Below are 12,074 nucleotides of genomic sequence, written 5' to 3'. Positions count from 1 at the left end.
GTTTTAGGGAATCTGCGAGATTCACAGAAGGTATACCATGGAATACAGCTTTATGTTTCTTTGATAAACACAAAGTAGATTAGCAACCGGGTGGTGTTTATGAAAGAAATATTTCGAGCTTGGTTCTTACCCAAACAAAAGTGTTTATAAAATGATATAAAAATGAAGAGTTTTTTCTTCATACAAAAACAGATGAGCACCCCTTCAGCCTTGTAGTGCTCATAAATATTATCCAGTTAAATTCTAGTTAGTTGGTAAAAGATTGTTTCAATGTGCTGTACCGGAAAATGTTTCTTCCGTCACAGCTGGCAGTTGAAAGAAAATGCGTACAAATGTTTTGCGTACATGTTTTTTTTAAAATAGCTACTACATTAAGGAAATGTAACAAAAGCATCAGTTCACCGTGAGGCACAAAAAAGATCAAAACGGGACACGTTTAAAAGCGCAGGTCTGCTTTGCTTTGCTTGATTTAATTCATCCATCTGTAGCGCTTTGTCCAGCGTGAGCGACATACGTGGGAACCAAAAGTGACATTGACATACTCTAGAATGTACACTTTAGCAATAGCATGTGGTCAAGGCAAAATGAGATTAAAAAATAAACAATAAAAATGTGAGGTGACACAGGCGAAATACAGAAAACACTGGAAAACACGCCGTAATCGACGTAGAGATTTTTTGTTGAGATATAGAACATAATGAATGATTAAACAGGCTACAGTTGTACTCACAGTTTAGACCTGTAGGAATAAACACATAATTATACATTACAACTCATTATTGATGTCATTTGGACAAGAAGATAAAATGTGATTATAAATGCAATGGTAAACTATGGGTTATAGAGCTATAGATATGAGTATTGCTTGATTTTAACAATCATATCCATACCACGCAATGTAAAGCACGTAACCCCAAAAGTTGTGTCGTATCAAGAAAAATCACTCATGTCAATAAAAATGAACGGTTATGTGGCGATACACGCTTTCATTGCACAGCGAGAATATTTGTGACTGTTCACAAGACAGACATTCAAGCGTTAAACAATGTAGGCAGATTTCCTCCATAATTCACCTTTCGCCAAGACCCGCCCACCTCAGCGAGCATTCCTTCAAAGGTCACATCCAACTTTCAATGTGATGAAATGAAATCCTGCAAAATAAAAGTGAATTGCTGCATTGCCTAATGACCGAGATGATGGACAATGACATTAAGGCGCGAAACGTTGCGGCTAAAGCTCGCGAACGCTCTGTTTACTGATACAATCATTCAGGAGGTTAGCTCAGCTTGCTAGGGCCTCATGTTATTAATGTAACGTTAGCGATTTGGTTACTGTGCTACATTATATTGCCAAATTGAGCTCATGACCTTTGACAGACTGCATTGACAGTCGAATAACTTTATCCAATTACCTTTTGCAAATTATCTTCATTCGAGTTGTGCGTTCTGTCCTGCACTCTGATAAGCATTTGCGGTGCATGATTTAGCGAAAAGGTGAATTGTACACGTAATCTGCTCTCCACAGCAGCTACATACACATCTCTAGCTTCTTCTTCCGGGACATTCAATGACTTGCACTTTTCAGCTCTCAATGCGACACACACACACGCACACACTCACTATGTTCGGTACGGTTACCGCCTGACACCTGTGTCACAACACTCACATCACCCATTGCCCATCGCGGCATAAAGAAATCCAAAAATATCAAAAAACAGGCAAATCGTAACGTCACATAAGTTCAATAAAACCCAAAGGAACAACAGAGGACGTATAAATGTTGTGCTTCTTTAATTTTGTTACATAGAGTCCTTCAGCATCCCCGCTTATGATTAAACTTTGCTTATATTTAATATATAATGATGAATGTACACGTACATATAATCCACGCTGAGCTTCCTTTTTCCGTGGTGAGCAAAGAGGCTACCTCGAGTGGCCTCTTCCTCCACCTTTCTTTCTGTCAGTTCATTCATTCGTTTTTCACTTAGTATAAGCCGTCCCTGTCGCTCAGCAGCTCGGCCGGTGACGAAGGTCAGCAGAAGGAAAAATTCACCCACATTATCTGTCTCGTTCGCCAGCTCGGCGGAATCCCTCGTGCTTTTCCCTCAGGTAATCTTTGGTAAGAGTGTCCGACACTTTGGTGTGTCTCGGGGAGAGAGAAAGGGGATGTGGAGGAGGGAAGAAGGGGGTCATAAATGTAGGCTAACTATAAAGACGAGGAGACACTTGACATGATTATTATGAAATCTAATGGGCTAATAGAGGAGGTGTTTGGCTTAAATACATGATAATATGTTATAGTGTGTCATTGGAGCAAAGTGTTTAAATAAAGTAAAAAGCTGCGTTTGCACGGATCATGGATGCAAGGAGGACAAAAGGCGAGTGGGGGGAAGAAGTCTGGGAGTCGGGTCGAGAGAAGAAGTAAGAGCGCGAGTCAGGGCAGTGTCTGTCAGCACAGACAGAAGGTGGCGCTGTGGTCAACTGCTCATCATCTGCAGAACAGGGTGACGACGCAAGAGAGGACGATGGTCATCCATCTGGCTAATGGAAGCGCCTGTGAGCCGCCGATCAGAACTAAGAAAGAGAAGAGCCATTGAATGAGGTCATATTGACGACCAAAACCTTGACATTTTGAACGCAACTCATCTATTTACTTCTTTATGGATAAGAAAATCAATGTTCAAGTGAGAGACAACAAGAAAATGGACCGCTGTGACAAAGTAGTCAGAGAAAGCTAATTCAGTTATACCTTCACCACCTATTTTGTAGGAAAAATATGTTTTAGTGTGTAAGTGAACAAAATATTTTTAGTCTATGTCATTGCTGGCTCATTTGTGAAAAGATCGGAACCACCAAGATGATTCCAAAAAAAGACGATCAAACATGATTTTGGTGGACTATACATTTGTTTTGATTAATCCATCAGATAGACACTAGCTATGTCTTGAAGATAAATAAAAAGTTCTTCCCACTTTTCTGAACACTTTGTTATTCCTTGTGTTTAGCTCACCAAGTGCATTACATTGGCAGACAGACGAGTTTGTGTCTTACAGCGAATGCTCAGCCGCCCGCCCGCCCGCCCGCTTGCCTGATAATTACCCATCTGCCTGCACGGAGTGTTCCCACTCGCGCACAACCTGCAGGACAACATCATACAAGTCTGAAGCGCTCAAGAGCTTTCCCCTTCCTGTTTACACCATCATCCATTATTCAAAGCATCCGCCAGTGTCTTTACGCACACATATGTGCCACATCTCACATTAGCGAGTATGCGAGCAGGCACACATGGCAAGCTGTGGGTTTGAGGAGCTAAATAAAAAGCAGAGTGTTAATAATTCACTTTCTCGGTTTTGTTGCTTTTCCCGGGCTTTCATGTTACGGGCCAAGCTGGCTGTGAACGTGTTCTCGCACATTATATGCTTTCACAATGACCTCGCAGCCAAATAACAAATTGTTATGAGTCACCTTTACATTTATCTGTCACTCCATAAATAAAATATGACTCAATATTGGCAGACAATCATTGTGAATAGCCAGGTATGGACTTTTATTATACTCCATCATCATTATTATTATTATTATTAATTCATTCATTTACATGGCATATTAGAAGTTCATATATTTTATTTAGAAAAAATATTTTTTTTAGTTACTCATGATTGTGTTCTTATTTTAATTATTGTCATTTACGTTCTGTAGTTTGTACATAATAATGCTATTTCAAGGACGTTGATTTGAGTTGTTAAGTAATTTTCTTCAAACTGTAACAAGCTGCTCTTGCATAATTTTTCATGTAATTCATGTTTACCTCTGAAAAACAGTCCCAATCTATCTTACCTGTCTTACCTGCGCTGGCCATAGTGTTTTGCTGTTTGCATTTGCCGATTGTGATAGACACGTCATCGATAGCAATGTCGCCCTCGAAGCTCTTCCCTCTAATTCCTTCAAAAACAATCTGGAAAAGACAAAAGAGTGTGAGTAATTCCTAAAATGGAAAATTATTTCAAGGAAACACATAGTATGAAACTCAACATTTAAGTAAGTTAACTCTGATTGAATGGCCATGATTGTGGGGTCCCTCAAGGGTCAGTCCTTAGACCCTAACGACAACAGTTCAATGAAGGTGTGTCACTATCAAAAACAAATTCATTACAGTATGAACCAACATTTTGGAATTTGTGAATCGAATTATAAATCCAACAATCTCCCAATATATAGGAGCGATCTTCTTTTATGCAACCACAACAACAAACACATAAATACAACAAAGAGACTCATTTACAAACTTTCAGGCGACTTTCCCATTTCAGGCAGCAGCCATCTGGTTTTGACTGACAGTCTAATTACTGTGGCGTGCCGAGGCTCCAAAAGCCCATCGCACCCAGCTAATCAAAAGCGGAGCATATTCTGCCTGGAATATACCGGGGGAGCGCAAACAAACAAGGAATCTACTTTGCTAGGGTAAAGTAACAATAATGGCACAACTATAGCAGATACTGCCAAAAGTTTGCTTGTATAAAACATGACAACTAATCTTGTCCAGGGAAAAATAGTGATGAAATGGCATGCTATTGGTGTGGATTGGCGCCACATTGAGGTGTGCTGATTTAAATTCCTTATTGCTCAATTCCATGAGAAAAAAACACAAAAAAAGTTGGCTAAATTAGACATTAATGAAGTTAATACATCAAAAACTGCAGCCAAAATGTTTCACATATAAAGAAAAAAACATGCAGTGAAAATCTTCCTTGTCAAAATATTGCATTTTCTCTACTAATTGCGGGGCATGATAAAGTAAATTACCATGATGGCAGGCTTTTTTTAATAATTGGCTCTAAAATGAAAAGTACTCTATTACGCCTCTTCCGTAACGGCCAATGCTAAGGTTATGCATTATCTATGAACGACCTTCATTTGCTGGGTAAATGCATGTTCTTATGACAACATGGCTGCATGCATCATTGCACTAGCAAACATGTTTGCTCAAAACACGTCAAAGTTGAGCTTGTTGCATAATTAAAGACACGGCAAAAATAATTGGGCGATGCAAATCCAGAGATTAACAAGTGACCTTGACAAACAAGCACAGTTTCCTTGAGCCTGTATGGAACGCAAATAAGATGCATAGCAAATTGCATAAAAGATAAAAGAACAATATCTTAAAACATAATTCATGCTGCTTGATCTGAGGAGTCTTTGTCACTTTGTTTGCAAAGACAATTTTTGAATTCAGGTTTTTCACTCTTCCACAAAGAATTTTGTTTGGTTTTTGAGCAATCCAAAGAATGCAACATAAATACACTATAAACTTCTTATAAAACGCCACTTTCCATTAAGTTGTAGTGAGGCATCTTCAAAAGGTGAGAAGCTCCATTAGTATTTAATTAATTTATAGGTAAATGTGAATCGCAATCCTTAATGTAACAATCTGTTTGTCTTCAAAAGACGACGATTAAAAAGTAAGCTTTGTCAGCGATGTCAGGTCAAACTGTAAATAGATCTAAAAATGAGGTTACGGGTTACAGAAGGTTGCCGCTGCCCTTACAATGCCTGATATATAACGCTGACATTCAGCAGTAATTACGTACCCTACTTTGTGACACGTGTAAGATGCACTCACTTTTAAGTCCTTGTCGAAGAAGCATGTCGGCAAGGGACTCGACTGCGTGTTTGAGTGTGTGACTCCGGGATCAAAGCGGCTCCAGTAAAGCTTCCAAGCCGGCACTACCAATGTGTCGCTTTGTAACCTTTACCGCTGCCATTGATGTGCGGTTCGCGTACAAGAGGGGACGCGGCCCCAAGGGACGCTACTGCAGGAGAGTGTGACTTGAGATAAAAAAAATAAATAACTACCCAGGTAGCAAACTCCGCACGGAACACAAGATGGCCCCTGGGTAGTCTACACTGGAGCAAGTCGGGACACGCTCTTATTATACAATACAATACAATACAATGGAGATGTGTTCGTAGAAGTTCTTGACCTGAATAAACAACTGGCATGGAGGCCAGTAGCTTGAACTAAATCAATTTTAGACAGGATGCTGATTGGCACGCTTGTAGGCGGGAGACAGATGGCGCGTTGCTGGAACAATAACAAGCCATTGCCGCAGATCTGCTGACTGACAATGCGAGGCAATTTTGAAATGTGCACGCCAAGCTAAAATCAAAATAAGAAGACATTGTTTCGGTTACACGCCTCCCCTGAAGGTGCAATAAAGATAAAATTAAGAACAGAAAAAAAAAAAGCTCATAAAATGACTATTTTCATTTTATGAATTTCAATCATGTTTCTGTTCGCAGCAGTGAACAATTTGAATATTTTCACAGCAGTTGCGTTTGGCCGAGCTCTTGTTTTGGAGGGACAGGAAGCGAGGCAGGGCCTCAAAGACATTCACTTTTGTTGGCAGTGGCAACAAAGCGAGGGAGAGCTGCTGAGACGAGTGGCAGCACCTCAAAGGCCTTGGGCGTTTGCAGTCAGTACGCTGCACACAGGACGGAAAAAGTTTGCCTTCTCTGCGGAGACGCTTTTGACATGAAACAAACATCCATGGGAGGCCGCATGTGCTGACACAGATAACATTTGCTTAAAACTCACAACTCTTAGGAGGATTCAGAGATAGATTTGACAATTGTTCTGACATTTGAGAAAGGTGAAAAAAGGTAAAACCTGAAAAAAAATATATTTTTGAGACTTTTCTTACATCTAAAAAGTTAAGATGTCACTACATGGTCTTCCAAGCCATGACTGACTCAACATCTGGCGATAAATGCCATCTTCACAGGTAAAGATCATGTGATCACTTCAACAAGAACAGGTTAACACGGGTCACTCGCGGTGCCTGAACTCAACATTACTGACATTTAACATTTACCTGACTTCCCAAAAAGATCAAGCGAGCAGTCGCACACACATACGCGTGCGGAAACTTAAAAGGGCAACTTCTCGAAGTTTATATGTTAATGTCAGTGTACTTGTCACGGTGAGCAAGAAAAGCCGGTGTTGTCTCTTCGGTCGTGTCCCCGGGCGTACCTCAACTACACTACAGGCAGGGGCTTGTTATTTTTCAACTTCTCATTCTAATTTATGCAAAGTGGCTGGACTGGCATTTGCTAAAAAAACAAAACAACAACACAACACAAGCATTTTTTGAAAGTTGAATCCAACATTCAATTAATGAAGTGTATTGTGTCATTGTGAAGCAATAACGGCATTGGCGACCGGATTTGGAAAACTGCAGAGAATAACTTTGCAATAAAACCAATTTAGATATGTAGAAAATTACATTTTGAGTCGACAAAGGCAACAGGGCAAAACAGACTTTACAAAGCAATCCTTTACCATATCAAAACCAAAATGAAACAACCAGTTCATTCGTGTATTTCCCTTTGTCAATCTCAGACAGATTAATCATTATCGATCGGAACAGAACAAACGCTCACCGCCAACAGGGTGGGAAGGAACGACAATGTAGGAGGAAGACACGGCACTACCGGAGGCGCTCTTAATCAGGGCAAAAAATCCAGAACAGAGCAAGAGAGAGAAAAAACGATGGAGGAATGAAACGGTCAGAGAGAGAAATGGGATTCGCCCTGCGGCCGCTGATACATAACGAAGTTTTAAGAAGGAGGGAGAAAGTGTGACAGGGAGGGCTAACGCAAAAAAAAAGTCATTTATCAGCTCACCTCAGATGGCCTGTGCCACATTCACGGGACTCACCATACTTTGTGTCCGTATATGTTCAACAGCTTAAAAGTATTTCGATATCTCGGGGCGTTGCTTTAAAAATGGCATAAAAAAATTCATGAGGCTATAAGAAACAACTTGATTAATTCTGCAAGAGTCAAATGTCAAGTGTTATTTGTTTGCGCGTGTAGTTTGGGGTGCATTAATAATTTATCACTCCATATTTGAATATCTTTAAGGAAATATCAATAGAGAGTCATTAGTCTTATAGATGACATTTAAGAGGAAGTTTAGCACATTATCAGCTTCTGGAAGTTTTTTTCGCATCTTGAGGTGACCATGACTGATTTGTATTCTTCCTTTCAGTTGAGCTCAGGAATTGAACGTCACGGACTCTGACAATAAGTGGACGAGTTGCTTGCATGAAGAAGTGAATGTTTTATTGCAGTTCATTAAGAACCACGTTGAGTTTGCTTGCCCCTTGGCCTGCTAGCGCTCCACCTTCATTATAAGACAAGCTTTGCACATGAGCCGAATGCCTAATGCAAGCCGGTCAGTTGTTCCGCTCAATAAGACATTCCAATTGGGTTTTCCAATTTTGATATTATACAAATGTGAGCAGTGTCGTAACGGCATCAAAGTAAAGATTTTTAGCCCAATTGCATGATTAGGAATGTTATGCTAAGAAATCACCGGGTTACAATAATGATAAATAGTCAGTGCATTTATATTTGGGTTCGTTGTATATTATTCAAGATCCACATTTACAGCGCTCCATTATTACCATGAGAGCTGGAAAACACGTATCGGTCGCCAAGGAGACAACGCTTCTTTCACACGCGTCTCTCTCATCCATCTTACTTTACGAGTCTCGATATGATGAATATTTTAAAATGCAGTAATCACTTTATTGAAGCTGCAAATATATGTGCCACATGTTTTTTTTTCCCCCCCTTCTTTGTCACACACGCTTTCTCATATTACAGACTGCTGTCAGTTTTACTGTGAGCAGGAAATTGGATAGTTTGTCCAAACCAGCATGTGCTGCTCTGGTAAATTTCCAACCACTATTTTAAAATTTTACAAGCCGACTCGTGGACATACATGATACCACACTCTACACGATTTTTAATGCACTAGAGTCGGATTTGGAAGACGCATCTTGTGGGGAAGGTGGAGCGATTTGATATTAAAGCACAGGCATTGCCTTATGAATATTCATCATCAGGTTGGCCATATGTTACACATTAATGATATGATATGCACTCCAAAAAGGCTATCAAAACTGTCTAAAAAAAAACGTTTAAAAAAATACATGACGTGAAATGAATGGATTTTATCTGCAAGGTGTTCTCCATGCATTAGAAATGAACTTGTGTGTGCGCTGTATGTTTACTGAAGGTGCTCATTACATTGCTCAATCAATACACCGCCGAGACTGCCTAACATCCCCGAGGAGTGCACCTCTGCCCGTTCACTCTTTTACACGTATCCCAATGTTCCCCATCCAAGTGAAAGGAGCACATTGCTGCAGAAACAAAGTTAATGAAGGGCTCACGCACCCCCCAGCGTAGGTCTTCAGTCTACATTCATCATGGTTTCGATTTCCCCCATGCACGCGCACACAGAGAGACTCAGGAATCATTACGGCACAACTTGCAGGCATCCCCTGCACATAAATAAACATGTTAATTGACCTGTCATTGCTAATTGCTGCGGGGGATAGGAGACTGCTGCTGCTATGTGTGTGTGTATGTGTGTGTGTGTATGCTAATGTAATTGGATCTAACATGGTACTTACGCAGGTGGATGTGTTTTTTTCAAAGACAGATGTTTGATTAAACAATGTGTGTGATTATTGTTTTCCTTTTTTAGTAAGGACTGAGTAACCAAACAGTCAGCACTGTGTTGCACCGCAGAACCAGACAGAGGGAAAGACAAAAAAAAGTAGACTGATACAAAAAAAGAGAGGGAAAGAAACCGAATTGGTTTGCTGTCGCTACTTTTCACACCAATGAGTTGGAAATTTACTCAGCCTGATGCAAAGAAGCAAAGAGTGATCTTGCTGGATGGATTCAAAAGGTTTTCTGTCCTGACTTCTTAAAGTCACCTAGACATGAATACCATGAAAATAAAAGCTGCAATTCAGATTTTTTTCTGTCTGATATTCATCAAACCCAAATTTCTTCAGTATACAAAAAAAAATCAAAGGAATTAGCCTTGTTGTTCCAATACTTTTGGAGGGCACTAAATTCAAATATTGAATTTAACTTTTTGACACAATACATCTCACACCAAAATGTGTGGATGTGTTTGTGTGTTTCAAATTCAGGGGAATATACAGTACTTGATATTCATAAGTTGTATCTTTGTCATATTATTGAAAAATAATATGATCAGCCAAGCTGTTGTGTACAACCCATTTTGATCTGCGAAACAAGCGTTAAAACCTTGTCGTCCGCCCGGAGAACAGCACATCCTCGATGAGGCAACTAATTCTTTGGCAGCCGTGTAGACGAAGCTTGTTGCTGACATTCAGCAGAAAAAGCAGGTGAATGTTCGCTCAAAAGGTCCTCGCTGATCAATATGGACTTCTATCCAAAAATATCAAGCTGCTTGAAAACAATTAACTGGCAATATCAAAACTTAATGCAGATGTTGACATTATTTGAATTGCTCTCATTAGTTCTGATCAAAACTGGTTTAACAAACTATACGGATTGGGCAAAGAAAATTCTTTTCAAAAGCTACACTTCTGGCACAGGCACCAACAGGACAGATGCTTTGAGATTTATTTTTACCACATTGGAATAAACGAATTCAATAACCTTGTCTGCAATTAGCTTACCGACATTTATTTGCATTTACAAGAAAGACTAAACTAGTAGAATTGTGTCAACTGCATGCGCAAGTAGGCTTCTGTGAGCTCATAATTACAGTTTTAAAAATTGTATTCACCCCTTTCTCTGCACCACAATTTCCTATGAAAAATGGATCAAATTCCAAACAAAGTCTGAGGCTCGATCCTTCGCTGGATTCCTTTTATTCCAAGCAGCCCCCAGAGTGTCTCCCCCCGCACCTCTTTTCTATCCGACTTCCCTCTTGGGAAATATGCAGATGAGAGGAATCCTTCAGTAGATGAAATCTCCCAAAGATAAGAGAGTTGACAAGAAAAGCAAGAAATACCATGTAATACCATGGAAATAAAAGCCTCATGAACTCTTTATTTTTGTTGTCTTCTTCTTGGACCAGCAAACTCACAGTAGAGTTGAAACATGCCGTGGGCCTGATCCAGTTTCAACAAATAGTATTGAGGTCTCTATTATGGATGACTGGGTCACAAATTCAGGTCAAGTCATGGCTTTGCATGCAACATATGTAGGTGTAATAATAATAATGAAAATAATATTAATAATAAATAAACAAAAATATTGTTTTTCAGCAAATATCCATGACCCTGACGTGCATGATTTTTCTTTTGTATATTTCCTCTTCTTCCAAAACACAACACAATCATTTTTTTATGCTCCTTATAGCTGTGCTGTTTTTTTTTTTCCTTTTTTTTTTTTTTTGTAACGATAAAACAGGATAGGATAGGATATTGTTCTCATTGCGCTCTTACCTGAAATGGTCCACTGGGACTGATGTCAAAGTACGCTTTCTTCCAGTCTGGGCCCTGATGACCTGATTTGGTCCACAACATGGAATCCACTGAGGCAATGCTCCTCACTTTCAAAAGAACATTAAGAGTGCCTGTAAAACGGAATTGCAGATTTAGAAAAGCTGATTAAATACATTCATTGGACATAGCGCATAATACCATGACATTCAATTCAAGAGCTGTACCTCCAGTTACAATGATCTCAATAGATTGTGATTGTTTATATGTTACATATTCTCCCTGTGCTTTTTAGTTTTACATTTATTTATTTATTTTTCTTATTTATTTATTTATTTATTTATTTATTTACTGGTACTCTATCTTATATCCCTTCTCTATGTGCCTCGTGATTGGCTATGATGAGTCAAGAGAGTAAAAAGCGCCTCTGATCCAAACTGCCTGTGGGCTCCAGCTCACGCATGACCCAAGTGAGGACAAGGATGGCACATCAGATTGTAATCTTGTGGCTTTGACATCGATCTCCAAAGGCTTGGAACCTTTTAAGATTTTGAACCATGGCTGATTTGCGCCCACTTATTGAACCCATCTCATTGTGATGTGTGCTGGCCATTTCACTGAGCCTATTTAAACCATATTGTAAAAGATTCCATCACATAAAAAAAACATTAGTAGAACATTAGTGGCTTTCAAGCAACTCTACTGGAGTACAAGTTATACTTTAGCTTTTAAACATTTTTGCCAGACATGAATTTGAATATACTGCCAGCTT

At 39.5% G+C, this 12,074-nt stretch overlaps 1 protein-coding gene across 7 annotated transcripts in view; it reads right to left on the bottom strand.

Moving 5' to 3' along the window:
* Nucleotides 1–431: 431 nt before the first annotated feature.
* Nucleotides 432–12,074, bottom strand: part of mdga1 (MAM domain containing glycosylphosphatidylinositol anchor 1) — a 96,447-nt gene continuing 84,804 nt past the window's right edge. For 6 of the 7 annotated variants that reach the window (XM_088370950.1, XM_088370949.1, XM_088370951.1 and 3 more), the window contains 3 exons: nt 11,306–11,436; nt 3,837–3,954; nt 432–2,573 (listed from right to left, as the gene is read on the bottom strand). In XM_088370950.1, coding sequence (XP_088227076.1) covers nt 2,488–2,573; nt 3,837–3,954; nt 11,306–11,436 — 335 coding nt within the window. In that variant the 3' untranslated portion in view covers nt 432–2,487. The remainder of the gene's footprint in view (nt 2,574–3,836; nt 3,955–11,305; nt 11,437–12,074) is intronic. The other variant, XM_088370946.1, reaches the window with a different exon arrangement.

This window comes from Syngnathus floridae, chromosome 3 (assembly GCF_059516105.1).
Source record: "Syngnathus floridae isolate MCC-2025c chromosome 3, RoL_Sflo_1.0, whole genome shotgun sequence".
NCBI lineage: Eukaryota > Metazoa > Chordata > Actinopteri > Syngnathiformes > Syngnathidae > Syngnathus > Syngnathus floridae.
This window is presented reverse-complemented; position numbering and strand designations above follow the sequence as displayed.